The sequence below is a fragment of the Patagioenas fasciata genome, chromosome 2, assembly GCF_037038585.1.
Source record: "Patagioenas fasciata isolate bPatFas1 chromosome 2, bPatFas1.hap1, whole genome shotgun sequence".
NCBI lineage: Eukaryota > Metazoa > Chordata > Aves > Columbiformes > Columbidae > Patagioenas > Patagioenas fasciata.
In genome coordinates, this window is record NC_092521.1 from 122,161,229 (window position 1) to 122,182,518 (window position 21,290).

At 47.5% G+C, this 21,290-nt stretch overlaps 2 protein-coding genes across 4 annotated transcripts in view; both read left to right on the top strand.

The window, feature by feature from the left end:
• Positions 1–3,650, top strand: part of LARS2 (leucyl-tRNA synthetase 2, mitochondrial) — an 86,881-nt gene extending 83,231 nt beyond the window's left edge. For all 3 annotated transcript variants that reach the window (XM_065831813.2, XM_071804867.1, XM_071804868.1), the window contains one exon: positions 532–3,650. In XM_065831813.2, coding sequence (XP_065687885.1) covers positions 532–711 — 180 coding nt within the window. In that variant the 3' untranslated portion in view covers positions 712–3,650. The remainder of the gene's footprint in view (positions 1–531) is intronic.
• Positions 3,651–12,053: 8,403 nt separating this feature from the next.
• The window catches only part of LIMD1 (LIM domain containing 1), a 34,566-nt gene continuing 25,329 nt past the window's right edge, over positions 12,054–21,290 (top strand). Inside the window, exon 1 of the mRNA XM_065830807.2 lies at positions 12,054–13,347. Coding sequence (XP_065686879.1) covers positions 12,195–13,347 — 1,153 coding nt within the window. The 5' untranslated portion in view covers positions 12,054–12,194. The remainder of the gene's footprint in view (positions 13,348–21,290) is intronic.

Genomic DNA, 21,290 nt, shown 5'->3' on the forward strand with positions numbered 1-21,290 from the left:
ATGAATGCAACCTATAATGACTTAAAGCCTATTTTTCTAAACATGAGCGATGGTGAATCTTTCAGATATCTTTTCAGCCACAAATATTTTTATTTTAATGAAACTTGCATTTGAATATCTGTAAGGAATCACTTAGCTGTAAAGACTCCAAATTGCAGCCTGAAAGTATGTACGAACCAGGATTCCCACGTGACAAACCATTGTGTTCACTCTCATTGTTCAGTTTGTGTAACTATCGCGTTTTTAAACTTAGAAGATCATCGCATTGCATAGTCGCATGCTGCTTGCTTTCTTCAAAACTAAGACTTCCTATGGCCACTTCTTCAATTTTCCTTGAGTTTTATGAGTCAGAGTTTCGTTTTCTTATTTTATAGTAGAGGGACAGGAGGTATGGAGCATTTTATCTTCTTCTTGGAAAGTTTGGTGTTGGAGAACGAAGAGTTTGATCCATGCTTTGGATTGGATTCGGGAAATTGTGCAAATCAATCTAGTAACTTCTGTTTTTCTTGCTTGCATGTCTCTCTTTTTCAGATCAATAACAAAGCTTGTGGCAAAGTTCCTGTGCCTCAGCAAGCAGCCCGCAATTTTGAAGAAGTCCACGAGCTAGTTCTTCAAAGTGAACTTGGAGCCAAGCATCTCCAAGGAAGAACCATTAAAAAGGCCTTTCTGTCTCCAAGGACTGCCCTTATCAACTTCTTAGTGCAAGAATAGCGAAGAATCTGCTGGACTGTAAAAGGGAACTGGAATCTTTAGAGATGAAACCAATTCAAAAATACCAGATATGGTTATATAGATCTCATGTAACTGTGGGGAAAGAAGTGTTATTAAAATCAGGTTGCTGATGGAGAAATGCATGGAATTAGTTTCTTATCAGGTCACAGTGAGATGCTGTTTGTCCATATTCTCCAGGAGAATGAGAAGGAAGCACAGAACTAAATGATTGTAACAGAATGTAAATGATACGAAGTGCAGGGGTTTTAGTGTCAGCCTCAGGAATATATCCTATTGGAAAGTTGGCTTGGCTAAATGCAGAGGCACAAATATGATTCCAGGACTGAACAACTGCCTTGAGTATGTGCTATACCAAATGCTAGGTGCAGTCAGTCTTTGCTCCCTACATTTCATATTTGGGTACCCTACCATTAACTAACGTTTGAAGTTATAAGAAAATGTTACTACAGAGTTTTAGTTTAAAAAAGGATTTGTTTATCACTGGCCTTGGGCACACAGCAGGTAGCCAGAATGGGGTGGTTTGATACATTTCACAGATGTTTCAGAGCCAAGCCAAGAAAAAGATCAGATCATTTTGCCAAGCCCCGCTTTAGCCAGAATCCTTCCTCACTGGCATATTTCTGTCGGCTCATACGTGAGAGATCCAACTTCAGCAACGTGCTGGCGGTTGTTGCTGCACAGAACCAAACTGACATTACTTCCCACTCATGAACCATCTCAGAGACTTGCGGGGGTATTCAAGAAAGGGATAAGTCGGCTGCTAGAAATGCAGCAGCGGGGAAGGCAGACAGTGTGCTTTTGCCTCTGCTGCTAGTTCTTGTAGTGCCTAGATGGTAAAACTTGAATTGAAATTCCTTTATTTTTTTTTTTTTTCTGGGGAGGTTCATTAAGTGGAAATAGCCAGCATGTTTCTAAAAAATTAATTAGACTTTGATAAAACACAGCCATTCTTGTGCCTATTTTTGGCCATTTTATTTGTGCTCTGCATTGCTGCTATATCCACATGGAAATGTTTATTGTATTTAGCAAATGCTTGAAAAAGGGTTTCCAAAGAGACAATTACAGGGTTCATTGTGTAAGAATGTCTTTTCTTTAAGAGCCATTAAACTAAGTAGTCCCATAAACCAGCCATTTATGAGCCAGTGAAGAAGTCGGCAAGAAGAACTAGGTAGGCAAATAGAGAGGGAGTACTAACCCCCCAGCCCAGCAGTCATCTGTATTATATGCAAAGGAAAACAACAAAAATCTCCCTCTTAACAGTAAATAAGTCCAACAGATTCTAAGCAACTAGGATCAAGATAGATCACATTGCAGTGTGAGTTACCTGCTAAGCAGTACCAATATTCATTTTGGTTTTATGCATTTTTGGTACCAAAGATCTAACTGCATGGCAGAGATGCCAGGCTACATGTCTCTACTTCTGCAACAAAACTCTACTGATTTCTGCTTCCTCCTGGAGCACACTTGTGCAGATTTTCTCTTTAGCAGTCCTTTGACACAAGAATGACTAAGAAATGGGATATTTATAATGAAGATACAGCCTTTGCAGTTTTAAGACTCTAGAAATCTCAGCCACAAAGGAATGCATTCAGACATTCAAACACAGGCCTTTAGTTGGAGTTAAAATAATTTGAATTCCAGTGTCTGCCTGACATATATGTTGTTGTAAAGTCATAAAACTCCTGTTCAGAAGCCCCTAAAAGGACTGTGAAAGAGATCCTTTAAAGTAAAATCTGTAGCACGGCACAGTCCTGTTTGTTTGGGGTTTTTTTCTGTTTAAAAGTTTAGCACGCCCTGTGGAACCATTTTAACAGAGTTTTTCTTTGGGGGAAAGGTGGCATGTTTGGTGTAAATAAAATCTTTTAAAATTCACAAGGATGAAGAAAGGCGTTGTAAGCTCGGCAGCCCTACGGTGTCTTTAAACAAAAGCTGCAGTCACTGCAGGGCTGAGAGCAGCCCACAGTGTTTATTGGTGTTAGCACTGGCAGGGTATTTGCTCTTGCCAGAGGAAGCGAATTGTAGATGTCACTTGGTGAATCAGGCAGAAATCAAAATAAGGAATAGGCTTCTACAGGCTAAAAAAGGAAAGGTAGCGAACAGCAACAGCGCAAAAAAGCATATGGCCAGAAGTCACGCCAGCGTGTTTACAGTAAGCTGAAATTCAGTGTGGTCTAGAGGATACAAAAAAGGGGGTGAAAAAGTGAGGGAGAGAGATGATGCAGGAAATCTGACAGAGGCTAATCCCCTGGTAAGTGTATGTTTGAGAGGCAGCAGAGGTGCCAGCTGTGGAGTTGTGCAGTTGTCCTGACAGCTGCTGAAACTTCTCACAAGGCTGACTGCTCTGAAGCACGATTGTCATTTATCTTTTGATAGTCGTGACTCTCAAGTTTGGTCTGTGCCTAGATGGGACCGATACTGATACACAGGCTGTATCCTGCTACCAAGCCTTTTAAAAATAATAATTTATTTCAGACGCCTCTCATTTATTCAACAGTTGTTACTTGTGTCACGGTACAGATGCATCTTTATGCCGAAGGTTGTTTAAAGGGTTGCCACAGAGTGTGTGACCCTGAAGCGACTAAATAGTGCAGGAGTTCAAAGTCTGGGAGGCAATTCTTGAGACGTTAGAAGCGAAGGTGCTGGTGGGTGATCAGTCAAATTGCACCGCTTCCTCACACACATTAAAATGGATTTGGTGCCACTGTCCTTATTCCATGAAATGATGAGCCAAAGAAAATGTGGGAGATTTGCTAAACCGAGCAGGATAGACCCAGGACAAACTACTCTAAGAAACACATCCACAATATGGAAGGGGCATTTTCTGCATCTTGTCACTCAAGGTGATAGAAGGCTGGTCATGGCACTGATCAAGTCTGTATCACATTTCTATTTTAAGTAAAATAAAATTTTAAAAAGAATTATTGGTACATTTTCTACCCCAAAATTGCTCATGCAGCAGAATTTCCAAAAAGTCCAAACTTCAAACGTTGCTTCTGGAAAAATAAAAATTGGCCAAGTCCTGAAAGGTCACCAAGTACTTTTCCAATACCGTTGATTTCATGAGCAGGATCTCGGACACTGGAATGATGGAGGCACTGAAATATGCTGGAAGACATGACTGTGTAGAAAAATGTGTCATTAGGTGTGGGTGTTTCATCGTTTTTTCATCATGTTTCATCATTATCTCTAGTGACTGAGATGACATGGACATGCCAACGCTGCTTTGCAGCAAGGCAACAGGGCTTTTTACATCACATCAAGGAACGATGTTACAGCTCAGGTCACCAGCTAAAACAGTTCCCTAGACAGGTTGTCCCACCTGTGCTTAAATAAATAAATAAATAAATATCATGCAAGGGTATTGCTGAACAGACCTGAATTTTTCTGTGCCCTTCACCAAAATTCAAACATGGAGGTTTGGTGCAAAGTAAAATCTGTGCGCTCTCTCAGTGATTTACCAGATTAAAGCAGTGCCTCGGAACTGACATCTGGTTAATGATGGCTTTTTCTGCTCTGACTTTGTAAAAGCCTGCTTGTTTCTTCTGGAGGGAGAAATTCCACAGATAATGCAGGTCCTATAGTGCCTCTTCTTTGTCTCTCCTTCTTCAGTGTAGAGCCTCACAGAAAGCTATTCCTATTCTCCAAACTTTTTACCATCAACATGAACTAGAAAGAATGTTAATTAGCACTCTGCTGGTTGTTCCTTCCTAGGGAGGTTTGCAGTATATAAGAGTTTTCTACAAGCTTGGCTATAAATAAGGACAGGGGGAGAAATCACAGGGTTGTTTTGTTTTGGTTTTTTGGTTTGTTTTTTTTTTTTTTTCTAGTTTTGCAATCCTTATTACAGTTTACAGAGGGAGGATTGGCTTTATTTATATGTATTTAGCAACTTGGAAAAGTACATACACTGGTTTTGCTGTATGCTTTTTCTTGCTTATTTTTTCAGTCCCCTCCTGTTATGATCCGAGCTGATTTTTGTGTCAAAGGACTGTGCTGTAAGAGAAGTGTTGAACGTGGAGCCAGATCTATCACCAGGACCCAAGTGGTGAATCTGCTTATTACTCCCAACTGATTTCTATCAGTCCAGGGAATGCCTGCTTTTGGCTTAAAAAAAATGTTGCTGGAACTACAGAGTGTTGGGGTTTTTTATATGTGAATGGGGTTTATGTCTCAAAGAAGCAACACGAGGCTGACCACAGTAGATCAGAGGCGGTTTTCAGTATGTCCCAGCCATAGCAGGAGGAGAGCAGAACTGGAGCATTATTTCTGCACAGGAGGGGACAGGATCAGAGTTCTCATCTGCAGCCCGGATGATAAAAGAAACCTTGCATGATATGTGAAGGAAAGGTGGGATTTTTTTTTCTTCCCTTTCCTGAATGAAGTGACTTCCCAGTACCACAAAGGATTTTTGTAATGCGCTAACCCCATCTGTCCCAGGAGGCCCCGAGTCACACACGACCTTCAAGTCTTGTGGAACTTATCTCACTCAAGTAAGCCGTGCGTTGGAAAAGTTCAGGTCTGGCTTTAGCTCTGGCAAGTTGCAAACCAGCACTGCCTTCCATACAAAATGAGCTCTAGTTTTATGCGTAGTCAGAGAGTTTAAACAGGTTTTCCTGGGTTTATAAGTTGTTGGGGTCTTTGAGTGGGAGGTTTTTTGCCTGAGTTTAGCGACAGTGCAGAGATGAGACCTGTTGGCTCTTGTTCTGTCTGCAAGCCTTTCTGTTGGCCGTGAGAGACTGGAAACTTCAAGCAGATGATTGTGCTTGTTACCAGGTGAACATGAGCCAAACTTGTGAGAGATTTTGATCACAGGAATCTCATAAAAAATACCCTGTGACACTGAACATCCAGGACTTTTCCTTGGATGCTCATCTGCCTGTGCCACACCAATTTTCTCTCTCTTTTTGGCTGCCAAATTGCTCACTGAGCAAAGGAATATGTAAATGGAAAAGGCTTAAGGATAATGAACTAAATATCCGTATTCTTTCTGCTTGCACTTGTGACGCTCAGCTTGGGACATCTGGGGCATAAGAAGTTCTTTTATTTGAAGAGCCTGATCCTCTTCGGTATAACTCAAAGCAGAACGTGCATTTAAATGGACGGAAATGCGTGCATTTGTACTTGCTCTCTTGGATATGAGCGTGCTCTCTAGGCTAGTTGCAAGGGGGAGGCCCACAGTCACATCTAGTGCTCTGAACTTCCTTATCTACCAGTAGTTTTCTACACCTGCCAAAACTGAGCATAAAAGGTCCAAGATTCTCCCAGTGCACCCACCTCCCGCTGCCAGAAGAGATGTACAAGCTGCCGAGCAAGCGGAGTTGCTCTCCGATAACTGTGCTTAGCACCAATGGTGTGTGAAGCAAAATACAGATAGTCATAACATCTGTAGGTGATCCAGTGCTCTGGTCAGGAAAAATAAACACAGGACACATAACTGGGGCAGAAAAGAGTGTGATTTAATAAAGGAATGTGACGTGCTTCTGGCATTGGCAGCCAGAGTTTGTTTCTGATGAAGATTAAGAGAATCAGTGTAACAGGAAATTGTTTTCTGCCACAAAGGGAAATCAATTGTCTTTAAATACACAACAGTGTATTTAGCAAATCTTACTAATTGCTGCAAAACAGAAATGTGAGCGTGCGTTGTCGGGCTGTCTAAGCCAATAAAGTATCGTGAAAAAAATCGTAGGAGCTTTTAGAAATAAATATTTTCCTTAAGTACGTCTCCATCCCTGGAGATCCATGTGGCTGGATGAAATAGCAAGGGTGCAATAAAAATATATACTTCCCAATTTTCCCATGTGAAAGAGCATCTAAAAACATCTGTTAGCCAGGGAGCTTCTCCTAGGACACGCGCAGAAGAATGGGGTGGGTGCACGGACTTCGTCTGACACGTCCACTCCAAGTCCACCAAGCCACGTGAGGCCAATGATTGATGGCAGGATGTCGTCTGACCTGCGGAGTCCTTCCAGCTGAGGATTACTGAGGGCCGCATATGTTGGTTAAACAGGTCACGGTGCTGTTTGTGTTAATGCGCTGATAAAGAGGCAGGGAAATGGAGATGGAAAATTCTCCAGGCAAGTTCATGTCCTGATAAAAGGCTCCTTTTAGTAGAAAACGGAGAAAACAAACTATTCCATATTCTTTCAAGCAGGGGTAGGAAAACCACTCAAACCACCTGCATTATTTTGGGGCAACCCTGACACCACCGAAAGCAAGTGTTTGGCCTGGTGGACTGACAGCAAAGAGAAACCAGGGTCTCCACCACCACTGATGGCATCTGGAAATACTGAAGAGAGGAAGATGAAGGACGTTCTCTGCCCCAGAGCAGCAGCTGAGCACTTGGCTCCCAGCTTTGTCCTTCCTCGGGGAGACCGAACCACCGCAGCTCAGGGATCCGCAGCCTTTTCTGTCTCTGCTGCTGTCTGCGCTTCTGTTTGGCATCTCAGTAACTCCCTGCGGCTTCTCTCGCCTCCCCACAGGGTGCCCTGCCAAGGAACCCTGCCCTGCCTCAGTTTACCCACCTGTGAGCACAGCCCTCAGCATCCTCATTGAAATGACACCACAGGGTGCAGTCATTTAAGGAATATGACCCTGAAGGCCTTTCTGTGCAGTGTCCATACTACTCCAGAAAGGCGGTTTGAAAAGCTCTCCCAGTGCTGCCCTTGCCCTTCTGTGCCATTGGTGTTAACGAAATGACTTTTAGCATAATTTATGGCAGAGATCATGCCCTGTAGCAGTCAGTCGTAGTGCAACAGAAGCAGAAGATCCAAGTCTGGACCCATTTCTGTCCTGACCCAGGGGGCAGGGGCTGCTGGCACCCAGGCTGCACGGTGGGCAGCTGGGCTGCCCCTGCAGCTCGGGGGTTAAATGTTCGGGCAGGCAGCATGGGCAGCAGGCAGGGAAGGCCTCCCAGAGGAATGCAGAGGCGCCGGGGGCAGCTGTGGGGAGGATCAACATCTCCCAACCCTGCCCTGCCGCCTTCCTGCAAACTTTTCCGAAGGCAGAAGCTGAGGTCTGGGCTCTTCACCACCACAGCGTCCCTTCCAGCAGCCTGGCCCCCAGCTTGAGCCCGGCTTTCCTGCCCACAGCCACCCCCCAACCCCTCCTGCTGCCAGCTCCCCCCATCCTTCCTCTGCCACCATCCTATTTACCCTCATGCGCCTCATCCTCCTGGTACAAAGCACCTGTCTGGTGCAGATAAATGTCACGTTCATTGAAAAATCTCTATTAGAAAGCCAGAGGGAGCATTCATCAATCACTTCATGGCGCGAGTCACGGTTGAGAGTTCGGAGATGCTGCGGCGCTGCCTTGTGAGAACTGAGAGATGTGTTTGCTCCTGCAAGAACCAAGCCAGGCTCCATCCTGGAAATACTTCTGCCTTATAAATTGTTCACTCTGTTTATATCCTAGCACTGAAGCCTTTATTGCTTTCCCGCTAGAAGACATGAGAGCAGGTATCTCAGGCATTTCAGTGGTGTGTATAGTCCAGGCTCCTGCGGGAAATGACCTGCCTGGGACAGCTACAGCCCCAGGGAAGCACAGGCACCAGGAATCAGACCTGAAAATTTCCATGGAGAAACTGGTGTGCTGCCAGCCTCTGGTTCCCTCTGGTTTGCTTGCGAATAGTGAGTATAGGATAGTTGCTTTTGGAGAAAGATCTAGCTATAAATTGTCACCCAGACACCTCCTAATTGTCTTTTTTCCAAAAACTATACAGCCCCAGGCAGTTGTTGTGCCTCAAAATCTGCGGGTGTCTTCTTCCAGAAACAAAAATGATCTGGGAGGTGTCTGTGTGGGGACTTTCTCCAGGTCTCTGCAACGTGAGCCCAGAGACAAACGTGGCAGCAAGAAGTAAAGACAGACGATCCCCTCCCTGCTCTCCTTCACAACTTCCCTGTTTACCCGGGCAGGCAGCGCTTCGCCCCAGCCTGCCGATGCCCATGGCTCCTCGCCAGCCCCGGAGGGCTCTGCCACCCTGGCACAAGGCCACGGTGCTCCCACCGATTCAGGGCCAAAATTGGGGAACGCTGCTCAGGGCTACTTCTCCTCACATCGCTGCCTCCCTCCGCCCCACGGGCAGCTGCGATTGCCACGTGGAGCAGGGCTGGGTTACAAGCTGTCAGCAATATTTTGCATGAGTAAATGCAGCATGTAAGCCTTGCCCACAGGAAAAAAACAGATTAAATGAGCAATGTGTGTTTTTTGTTTTGTTTTGTTTTGTTTTGTTTTCTTCAAGGGACGGGGTTTAGAATAAGTTAATTCAAATAGGCATGTAGATTTTGGTCCTGTGCTATGACAGCAATCGTGGACCCTTCCACTCCTTAATAGGCGTGGGCTGTAAAACTCACAGGAACTATAAACCTGTGAGACCATATCTAATTGCAGCGTGAGGGTTCGCAAGTCAGTGTAGTATTACATCTCCAGTCTGGTAGAAAGTTCAAGTTAATCATCTGCTTGCTTGGGAATACCCCTAGCCCAAGTCTCACAGAAAGAATAAATCCTAGCAAGAAACTTCAAAAGGTATTTTCCTGCCTGACGCTGGCTGAAAGCGTTGCGAATCAAACAGCAAAATGCCTTTGAATCGCTTGGCTGCGATTCCCCCGCGAAGGCGCTTGCCATCAAAGTGTCTGCTCATGCGTGTGGAGCCTGGAAGGAAGCCAAGCCCAGTGCCACCGTTCCCCATCCAAAGGGCTTCGGCAGCCTTTTCCATGTCATCTGCATGAGTATTGTTCTGCAGACAGCTGATGTGATCCTTTGGTATAGGAAGGAAATGTGCTTTACATCGCTGCTGAAGCAGCATCCAGAGCAGTCATTCAACAAGAAGGCTGCTGCCCCTCCACCCCAAACCAGTGAGCTCCTGTGGGTCTGACTGTAAAAACAACTTACAGATGTCAGATAAAAAGTAATGGCAGAAAATGTATGCATGACCCTTAAAAAAGAAAGTCGGGGAAAAAAAGCCATGATCTGAGGGAAGTTACAGATTCTTCCTTGGTTTGTTTGTTGAGAGCTGAAAATAGATACGTCTATTCCCAAATACTTCTGTTCTGCCAAGGGTTTGTTTCCTAGAGGTCTGAAGAGCCTCATCTTGGTGTGTTTGCAGAAAAAAACTCGTACAAACAATAGACACCAGCTGTGTCACTGGATAGCAGCATGCCTTCCCTTGATTAACTTTACATGCTTTGGTGAGGAGGAGGGACGAAGATGCAAGAGGGATGTTTAAATTCCTTTTCAACTGGTCTTTGTCCACTAATGTTGCAGAGTTCTCCCACGAGTGAAGCGATGGTGGGGTTCACACTTATATCCTTATCCACCTGCTGCTCTGTTTCATTTTGGTCTTAGAAAGGTTTGATAGTCGGTATTGATTAACTGTTTTCCTGATACTGTGTGAAAGCTCCAGCACTATCGATCCCTTAAAAACTTTGCAGGCCATGGCAGCATATGCTGTGGTCACCCTTCCCTGACTCTTGGGGACTCTGGCAGCTCCACTGCTGTGCTTTGCCCTGCGCTGGGATTCCCACCCTCTTGCCTTCCCTAGAAACCATAAAACCCCTTGTCTAGCCCTGTGCTATGCTAGGCTAACTTTAGTGAGTCTAAAGTTTATCAGCTCAAGCTCGAGCCCGAGGATGTTGCTGCAGGGATGAGGCTCTCGATCCTGCTTGGAGCCTCTTTGGAGGCTCCAAACCAGTTTGGAGGTTGCTCTGTGAGAATACTGGCACCTCTTCCAGGGACTCAGAGTGCCCTAAATTTTAAGCACACAGGGTCAAAACTTTCTGAAAGAGTCAGGCTATTTCAGATCTGGCCTCAGTTGCTAAAGCAGTGCTTCTGAAAGGGAATTGGTCAAAAATGCAAGGGGATATTTTTGGTCTCTGACACATTTTGGTTGCAGCCCAGTTATTAAAGGCAATGAATTTCTACACTCCTTAACATCCAGCCTTACCTGCTGGAGCCTGGGGGAGAATAAAACAACAAGTCCTGGGAATGCAGGACACGTGCCTGGGCCCGTAGCAATCAACTGCATCAGTCAGTCACTCAGAGGCACCATGGCTCCCCACAAACCAGCCTCTCCCCCAAGCCTGGCAGAGATCCTGCTGCAGCCCCCCCAACCTCTGGGAAACCCCAGCTGGGTTTGCCACAGAAATTTCGCAACAGGCCCATGCAGGTAGAGGAGAGAGGCTGGGATAGAAAGCACAGCATCACAAGGTTGTCTTTATTCATTGGCACGAGGTGTCTTGTTCACACTGGGACACCCCAAATGTGGTTTACACTCAGTTCTTACACCTTTCAAGGGCTCAGGTGTGACTTGACCAACCATTACTTAATGCACACATGTCACTGTCTTGCAAAGCAACTATGATTTTATGATGTCATCATCCATCTGCTTCTTTCCTGATCTAGATGTCCCTGGAGTTGGTCTTGCAACAGTTATCTATGATGCCAGACAAGGGGAGGGTTTCACAGATGTTTTGGAGGGGTTGGGATACAGGTGTTGTCTCAGGAGTCCAGGGCTATCCTTTATTCTTCAAGGTGGGGGGCTGTCCTTCTTAGAATGCACTAGGGTCCTACGCAGCATGTAAAATGTAAAAAAACCTATGTATATATATAAAGAAAGTGTGTATATGTTATACATATATATAAACTTAATATAATTTCCTATTATAAAGATTAGTTGGTACAATAATTAGGGAATAGGATTTTACTAACAGTTTTGCATGGGGGGTGCTCTGGTTTTTCATGATGGGTGGCCATGACTTCATGACAAGTGGCCATGACTTCAGAGGGGTTTTTGGTATAGTTGGGGACAGACTCTTTAGAAGGGCACGTCATGACAAGACAAAAGGTAATGGTTTTAAACTAAAGGAGCAGAGATTCAGGCTAGACATGAAATGTTTTATAGTGAGGCTGGTGAAACACTGGCCCAGGTTGCCCAGAGAGGCGGTAGATGCCCCATCCCTGGAGACATTCAAGGTCAGGCTGGACGGGGCTCTGAGCAACCTGATCTAGTTGAAGATGTCCCTGCTCGTTGCAGGGGGTTGGACTAGATGACTTTTAAAGGTCCTTCCAACCCAAACTGTTCTATGATTCTACGATCCACAAGGGCTACAGGCCCTGTACGGCCACTCCCCAGGGGAATGTGGTGAGAAAATCAGCGTTACCTGTAGGAGAACAGGGATAAAAAGCAAATTACATCTTTGGATCGCCCGCACACGCAATCAACGGAACGCCTGCGGCGCGGGGGCGGTGCGGGGGGCGGAGCCAGGAGGGGAGGGGGCGGGGACGTCCGTCCCCGCCCCCTCCCCTCCTGGCTCCGCCCCCCGCACCGCCCCCGCCGGAGACGGGCGCGGCGGGAGTGAGGCGGCGCGGCGGGACGGGGCGATCGGCGCGGCCGGGAGCAGCTTGAGCCCGGCGGGAAGGAGGAGGAGGAAGAGGAGGAAGGTGGGGGTCATCCCGCTTAGCCGGGCGGGATGGATAAGTACGACGACCTGGGTCTGGAAGCCAGCAAGTTCATCGAAGACCTCAACATGTACGAGGCCTCCAAGGACGGTCTTTTTCGAGTGGACAAAGCTGCCGGTAACAACCCCGAGTTCGAGGAGACCAGGCGGGTCTTCGCCACCAAAATGGCCAAGATCCATCTCCAGCAGCAGCAGCAGCAGCAGCAGGAGGAGATGCTGATGGCCGCCTTGAACGGAGGGGCCACCTTCAGTGCCCCCCGGCCCATCCCACCGGTGGCAAGGGGTGCCAAACCACCCCCGGGCTCCACCGCCGAGGGGCCGCGTACGAGGCCATACGATGGAGGGGAGCGCGGCGTCGGTGAGAGCGGGGCACGTGCCGAGGCCCCGGGGAGCCAGGCTGGGCACCGGGGCTGGGAAGCAGAGCCCGACAGGATCCCCAAAGCGGGGTGCTCACAGGCCACTGCGGGGCGAGGGGAGCAGCATGCCGGGAGCCCTGGTGACCCCCAGCCCTGCCGCAGCAGGCAGGAGAATGGCAGCGAGGGCAGACGGGGTGGTGGGGATCAGAGATCCTCCTCCTTCTCACACACCTGGAGCCCCCCAACACGCTCAGTGGGGATGGAAAAGGGGGCGCCGGGGGCCCTGCCGCAGCAGAGGTCATCTTCCTTCTCGGCCTCCTCCGTGCAGCCCACCCGGGGGTTTTCAGGCACTGCTGACCCATGCAGTCCCAGGGCCGGAGGGGATGGCAGCCAGCTGTGGTACCAGGGTGTCCCACTGTCCTTCCCCTCCAGCTCCACACCTGCCGCCCCGAGCGTGGACTACCAGCATGCCACCAGCCACCCTGGCCCAGCTGGCCACTTTGTGGCCCACGGTCAAAACCACCAGCCCAATGGCAGCAGCACAGACCCCGAGCCGAGCTCCTTGCGCCTGGCCCTGCGTGGGCCAATGGCTCCAGATGCTCCACAGCCACCTTTCCCAGAGGGCACCAGCAGCGCACGACCGGACACCAGGCACCCAGAGGGCTCCAGCACAACAAAGGTGAAGCTGCCCTGCCAGACCCTCCTTCCACAGCCGGAGCAAGGGCCATCAGCGGCTGAGCTGAAGCTGGAGGCACTGACCCAGCGCCTGGAGCAGGAGATGGATGCTCGGCCAAAGGCTGATTACTTCGGTAAGGAGGTAGTCCACCACTGGCGTGGAAAGGGTTCGTTGCAAAGTGTCACTGCAGGGTTCACGCCTACAGGGTCTTTTGTCCCTGTGCACCTTCTTGGTTATGCTTTTTCAGTTTCTCAGTTTTGGTTTTTGTTTTTTTTCATTACTTAGCTTTGAATGGAAGGTCTTCCTCCTGTGATGCCTTTTTTTGTTTTTAACCCTACCTCTTAACTTTTAAAGCAGAGATAGCATAGTAGTTTTGGGGAGGACTGCACTGAGAAGCAGCTCGAGCAGCATCTTTTGAAGTGCCTTTCGTTGCTGGCAGGGAGGCGCTTAACTTTCCTTGACAGTTCTGGTTCTCCGTGTCTTAAAACTGCTTTGCCTGACCAGACCACGTGTGAACGGGAAGGCTCCGGCCTGCGGAGGAGTCACTGTGTGTGCCGCAGGCAGGGAGAAGGGCGCTGAGCCCCGGGGAGGCAGTGGCAGGCATCCCTTGGGGGTAACCCCCGTGGGGGTGGCCACAGCCAGCTGTGCTTGCAGGATGTCTGGAAGAGCAGTCACTTGAGGATGGGAAAGGTGGTGGTTTCCCAGACTTGCCAGGATTTCCCCACCCCCAGGTGCTGGTTGGCTCTGAAAGGATCAGTGTGTCCTGAAGACGGCAGAAAAACAGGTGGTAGGCACATTCTCCCCTAAATCTTGGGCCCACACTGCCACCAGAGGTTATTGCTGGTGCCTTGACAGTGGAAAGGGGCCACTTACGTGTGAGGATCTCCCAATGGGAATATTAATTATCCTGTTTGATGTAACTGATTTACTGCTCCAGGATGGCAGAAGCTCGGGGGCAGGTTGAGCCTTTCCTCTCCCTGCTGTGCCACTTTGCAGTTTAATAGCAGATGAGATAGTTCAGCTTTTGGGAGAAGGAAACCTGGGTTTGCTGGGGAGGCTGGGAACTTTGCAGTTAATTTAATGAACAAAGGGAGCAGGTCTGGTGTATTAATTTTCCTCATGCTTTTAGACCCATGGTTACAGAAGTAGAAGCAGGGGCGGATTTAAACTCCTCAGCCTGATGCAGAGGAAGGGTTTGCATCTCGGGCAGCACAGGTGCCTTTGCATGGGGTCCTGCTGGGTGGGGTCAGTGGGTGGCTCTGTGCTGGGCTGCGCACATAGGAGCAGCTCTGGGCTTCACGCTGATCTTCGGGGACGTAGCTGGAGGAACCACCAAGTGCTCAGTTGCAAACTTATGCAGTTTGCAAAGTGTGTTTCTTGGCATCAGGCGGTGGTACTCACCCGCAGAGAGCTGCACTAGGATTGTTTATCTCAGTTTCCGAGGTTGGAGTCAGCCTTGTGGCAGGGTAGGCCCTTTTTTTTTTTAATTCTGTCGCAGAAAGGTGATGTATCAACTTGCTGCACTTGGAGCGTTTTGGCCTGGGAACGCGTTTGGGCACTTACTGCCTCATGCAGGCAGTGCACAGTTTGAATGAGCTCTGGGAGCCTTGTCCGGGGCAGACTGAGTGCTGTGACAAGGAGCCCATAGCAAAGATAGGGTTGGGACAGCAGTCTTGTGGCAGGTGGTGCTCAAAAATGGGAATATTTTGCTGGAGGTGGCATTTAGCTCCACTGGAGAGGTGCCAGGTACGCTGTGTGTCTCTTCTCCTCACAATGCAGATAAACCAGTTGGATCATACTTCATCCTACATGTGCATGGAGATGGGGAGAGAGAGCAGAGGCATGTGGTTGGTGGTTAGATTATTTTTACGTTTTTGTCACAAAATAGGCAGTAGTACCAGGGGAGGCTTCTGTCCCACAGGAGATTTGTATTAGCAGGAGCTGCTCTAGCAGCACAGGGGGTCCTGATGATTCAGTCAGAGCCTCAGGGAGGGAGGAGAGGTGGAGGCTGCCTGGTTCCCAGCGAAGTCTTTGCACATCCTCCTGGCAGGAGGTGTTACACCAGCATCTGAGAAATTTGGGAAGGAAGAGAGGGAAAAATGAAAGACTGCAGTCATGGCAGGGGAAGAAGTGACATTTTGTGGAGGCTCACCTCTGTACGGGAGGCTTGGCAGATCTGCCCCGTGGAGGACTGAGAAGCAGGAAGAGGCAAATACTGAAGTATTTTATTTCTGGGCTTCCTCCCCCTTTCTTTCTCACTTTTATTTTCATTTTTTCACAGTTACCTTACTTCCTTTGGAGGAGTAAAGAACCCATACAGTCTTCTGAATCTCTCTTTGCTATGCTATGCCCTCAAGCTAGCAGACTTTAGGATGGAAAATAAGTACTTTTATGCAAAATTGATGAAAAGGTCAAGAATTTGTTTTGTTGAAGACTTTCCCCCCAATGAAGGGAAGTTTAATGCAGCAGCTTTATGGCACATGGGAGGCAGGAAATGAAACCAGGACTGAAGTGCAAATGACTGAAGTATTTTGTCTAAAATGCTCTCAGCTCTCCTAGTTTTGGATGCCACTTTTGTAACAAGGGGATTTTTTTTTTAAGATGGAGCTGTCAGTCTTGGTAATATACAGTCCTTCAGTTTGGACCAGATATTTATCACAAACAATTAATTCTGATCACAGTAAAGGAGCTGAGCTGCTTTTTTATTCACTAATGTGAAAACGAGTGTTTGTAAATGAAAGCCCTTTTCAGCTAAGCTAAGGAGTAGGCATAATGTAGGTAGGATGCTCTGCTGAGGAGTAACAGACAGTCTGGTTATCTGTCAGCACCAATTTGCTGTACAGAATCCATTTGTCTGCTCAGAGTATGTGTACCAAGTGGAAGGAAAGAAGCAAACCAAGCCAAGGATTTTGGTTTTTAAATAGTGGCATATGTGTGAGCCGCACGGGCTGCACGTGTCTCTGGAGGAATGTGGGTTCTCCGAGACTACTTTTGAAGTGCTGACTTGATTTATGTGGGCTGTTGAGGAGAATGTAGGTAGTCTCAGGTATCGCCCAGGTCTTACGCTCGGGGAGGGAAATCCTGAAATTCCTCCCTGGAGAGGCTGGTTCCCACTGCAGCAGAGAAGGGGCCTCAGGTCCCAGGAGGTGCTGCTGGAAGCCACCCTAGGTTATATTCAGGTTTTTGGTGTACCCTTTCCAGGGAATATCTGATAGCAAAGTCTGCAGGTTTCTTTTCCCTTTGGCAGAAGCAGAGCGGTAGCTGAGTTGCTGAAACCCCATGGAAACCTGGAACCTCAGCACCTTCAAATGGGTGTGATCAACTTTATGGCCAGCAGTGTTCTCTCAAAGTCTTATGCATAGTGAATTTAGCACTTTACCACTGCCAAAACCACAATTTGTTTAACTTGAAGGCTGTACATAGCTCTGGACCTTACCAGACCCTGCTGATGATGGTGTACCAGGATGCTTTGGCAGCAACGAGGGCAATTTCAGGGCTGCTGAGTGGAGAATTTCTGGCTAAAATGAAAGTTCTTCTGAGGTTTGTTTTGTATGTGCATGATGATAATGGCATCATATCCACTGGTGATGAGTGGAGGCATCACTCACTGCCTGCTTCTGGGAGAACACCACGGCTGGCGGGAGATGCCTGCCTGCAGGACGAGGTGGGTCCTGGTGGAACAAGGAAAGCTGGAAGGATGATGGCACATGGACTAGTGGGTGTGTGCAGATTGCAAAGTTTATCTCACTGCAGGGAATCAAGCAAATAAGTGTTTGCCTGCGATATGGCTCTTCAGGATTACAGCAGTTATATGCTTCTCCTCCCTTCCTCTTGGGAGCAAAGCTGGGTTTACAAGCTAAGGAAAAATCTACCAGAATGAAAGAAAAAGGAAGGAGTTGAAGCAGAGGAGCAACAGGTCTTTCAGCCAGGATACTGTGCCAAGGGGGACTGAGAGGAATAAGGAACCTCGTTCATTTGGCACTGGAGCTAACGTAATCTCGGACATTGCTATCAGGTATTTAAAATGTCACTGACGTGAGTTTGATGGCATTCTTGTACTTTACTGGCGGTGTGTACACAACTGTCTACAGCAAAGTTAAGGGTCGAGAATATGGCATGCAAAAATGCTCCAGAAAAGTTGCATTTACCAGTTCTGTGGTTCTTTGGGCAGGGAGTACCTGTGCGTCTTTGCTACCATTTAGTGACAACCCAGTCACCCAGTGGTGAATGGGACCAAACTGCCAGGTTTTCCAGGTGCTTGATCTCACACGGGCCTCCAGATCTTCTTGAAATCAACTCTCCAGCAAGAGCGATTGCACAGTAGTGGAAAACAGCACAGCAAGGCACACAATGTGTCTAATTTAGAGTTTGATGTAGAAATTACTTGGTTTAAGTGAGCCATGGGGACGTGGCATCAGATTCTGGAGAAAGCCTGATGTAAAACCTGAAGAACTGAGCATCACATTGGGTAGGACAGGGTGAAGTATTTTTTTATTTTTCCAGCATACTGTGTTTGAAAGAAGCGTGTGTAAGTGCGGGACTTGGCTCTCCTGGAATAAATAGATGGGTTGGAAATGCAGAAAGCTGTACCTTCACAAAAGTCCTGGTGTATGCCAGCTTTCTTCTTATCTCATTCCCCTTTCCCGCCCTGAGGAGGTAGATGCTCATGAAGGTCCAACTTCTGCCAAGAGACAGCAGGGTCAGCTTGTGGATTAGCCACGTGCGTGTCTAGGCAGATGGGAAAGATATCAGAGGTATTTACGTGCAAAGGCTCTGTTCGTTTTGGGGTTTTTTTTCCAAATGCAACTGGGGGGTTCTTTGTCAGCAATCCGGCTTTCCCTAAAAAGGGGGAAAAAGCCAGTTGTGTGTGGTGGAGAAAAGAGTCAAGCTGATTGTGGAAATGTGGCTTGCATGGAGTAAGTGGAAGGGGTAGGGTAGACTTATTCCTCCGAGTGCTGTTTCTGAATTAGCTGTGTATGCAGATCCACACCACCAAACTCTCCCCTCATCCTGCCACTGCATTCCGCTTATCCAGGACCAGACTGACAAGGCAAAGAAATCTCACTGCTGAAGAAGCACAGCAACTCATTTTGCCCTCTAAAATTAAGCAATAGTCTCAGCAAACCCAGCCAGGAGCACAGGTAGGAAAGGTCGGCTGTCCTGGGTGCTGCTGAGAACAGGGATGCTGCTGGAAAAACCCACAACTGTGTTCTTGATTTGTAGACAGATGATGTCTGGTACATGGAAATAAATCATACTGACCAGTCCCAGGAAATGCTGCTGTTCAGTATGGTTTGCATCGAATTTCTAGTGAGTGGGATATAGTAAGTAACTGAGCTCCGTCTGGTGAGTGTGAAATAGCAACACTTAGAGGAAAAAACACCTCTAAAGGCTTTGAGTCTGACGACAAATGGAAATGCACTTGTTGAACTTTGAGGGTGGAACTGACATTTCAGACAGGACACTGGGTTCACTTTCATTTCTGACAGCCCTTGAGATCTGCATTGGACCTGTTCGATGTCGAGAGCAGAGGCTGTTGCTCTCCTGGTTTGCAGTTCCGAGATGGGGTACAGCGGGGGCCAGGACAGGGCTCACAGGGCATGTTTTCGGTCTCAGCTCTGCCCCAAAGGTCCCTTTGTTCTGATGCTCAGCTGCAGCGCGGGCGGTTGTTGCCGCATGATGCGAAAGGGAACAGAGATTTCTTTGTTGTCCAGGGCCAGGCTGCCCTGCCGGCAGAAATTGAGCCAAAATCAGCAATTTCCATCCCTTTACCTTTCCAAATCTGGACACCATTCTGCCAGCACACTTGAGCTTGAATTTACCAGCACTGCATGTGTGTGGTGCAAAGGGCTTGTCATCCCTGTAGCAAAAGATAAACCTTTTGTTGCTCCTTAATAATGCCTTAATAACATCATCTGAGCTTAGAAGCTGTAATTTTGGAGGGGATATCTGCTCAGATTGGCACTTGCATAAGCGCTCGTTATGCATGGCAAAGTAACCAAGTGCAGGAATCGGGCACGTCGCTGAGCTGCGGATACTCATGATCGCTCTGCTTCGAGCTCAGGACAGAAGTTTTTGCTAAACGCTGCGTTCTGCTGAGAAAATTACACGGAGCTGCTGATGCTGGGGCTGGACTGGTGCTGCCAATGTTTTAAATCTAACCCCTGGCTAGCAGAAAGCAGGCTCAGCGCTCTTTCGGGAAGAAGTCATTGGAGCTGGTGTGGAGCGGGGCGCAGAGCCCGCTCTGTGGCGGGATGGGGTTGGACGCGGCCGGTACCGCGCTGCCTTCCATCAGCCTGGCTTCGCACCTGTGTTGCCGAGCTTGGCGACCAGCCACCGCAAGCAACAGGTATTGCTTTTTCCTTGCATAGCCTAAGCTGGAAGAACAGGATCGTTGTGGCAGCAGGGAGTGAGCGGCAAAGAAAAAGCAGAAAGAAAAAGTCAATGAAAATCACATTTTTTTTTCCACTTTCAGGCCAGGTGTGCTGAGAGTCAGAGATGAAGGCTCAAGTATGTTGCTTAAAATATCTCAGAATGTTATATTTGGAAGAAGCAAAGGTTTATTTCTAGAGTGATTCCAATTGCTAATGGAATTAATTGGCTTTCAAGTAAGATTTAGCAGATACAAGTAAAAAATATAAACTATACACAGATTTGCCATTTTTCAATTGTCAGCCTTGCCACGGGACTTCCATAAATATTTATAGCACAGCTGGTTATTACATAGTTGGGTAAGTTAACACGTTATAGTTTTTACAGACAACATTTTCAATTTATTTTAAAAGCCCTTTTATTGTATGACTTTATTTTCTATGTTTTAAAGGCCTAAATATTTGAAGAAGTGGATAAAAGGGTTAAGCAGGGCATGAAATGTAGCATGTATGGAAAGAAAGGGGGAAGGCTGGTGTGCCTGGTTGAGGGATGGGAGGTGGAGGATTTCTTTTCTGGAGCTCATCAGCATGGAAAGGGGGAAAATGGAGCATTTGCGGTGCAATAAATACGTCAGTTCTGTGGAAAGCCTGGTGAACATTGTGGAAATAAGGCTTTGAGCAGCAAAATCAGCAGGTTTTCTGCTCTCAAAGCTTTCCACTTGGCATTGCTGTAGTTGGGAGGGAATGTTCTGAGGTAGCTGTTAGCTTTTGTGTCACACATCCATTTGAAAAGCCAGATTTTTTTTCCTATTTTCTTTTTTCTTTTTTTTTTTCTTTTTCTGTTCTTTAAAATGCCTTCGTGATTTATCTCTTGCTTTCTTAAAATGTTTCTTTCAATAAACAACCAAGATAAATCTCCTTGGCTTTGAGAACCAGCCAGTTTTGCTAACTTGGTGCCAGTGTGTGTGCTGGGGTGGGCCCAGAGCCAGGCTAGCATTTCAGTTTGGGTCAAATTTGGACAAAACAGAGCAACTAATTATTCTCTGCAGCCTCCTCTCCAGGTTTGTATCAGTTCGGCTCTGGGCGCAGCGGGGCTTGGAACAGCGCTGGGGCAGCTTGCTTCATGGGGTCCAATGCACACAGGCAGGTCTGCGCTGGGAAAATGAAGTGTCTGCTTTTCAGCAGCCCTGCGTGTGCTACTGTAAAGGGTTCTCGAGTGCTTTTAGCCTGTAGTGTGAAAACTGGATGATCACAGCTATCAGCTGTGGGCAGAAATTGTTAACCATGCTCGGACTACTGGTGCTGCCAGAGTTGGGAGTTACTTTTCAATGCTGTTGTAGGTACGTTGGGTTTCTCCCAAGCTTTCACCAGGCCTTTCCAATTACTATGGAGCTTGTGGGACCCAGAGAAAAGTGAAGTTTCGTTAACCACAGCATGACTAGGCATCTCCAGCAAGATGATGCTGTCCCTCTTCTTGGGCTGGTAGGAGCAAGATGTGACCAACAGTCCCTGCTCCAAGCAGTTTGAGAGTTGGAGCAGCGATGAAAGGAGAGACCTGGAGGCAAAGTCACATCCGCAGGGTTGCTGAGGAGCAGAGACACATCCTGTTTGTCCTTCACACTGCCCTTTTCGGGTAGATTCATGTTTGTTTGCTTAAACATGGATTAAAGTTGCTCATTTAGAGGTAGTTAAAGGGTGATGCTGC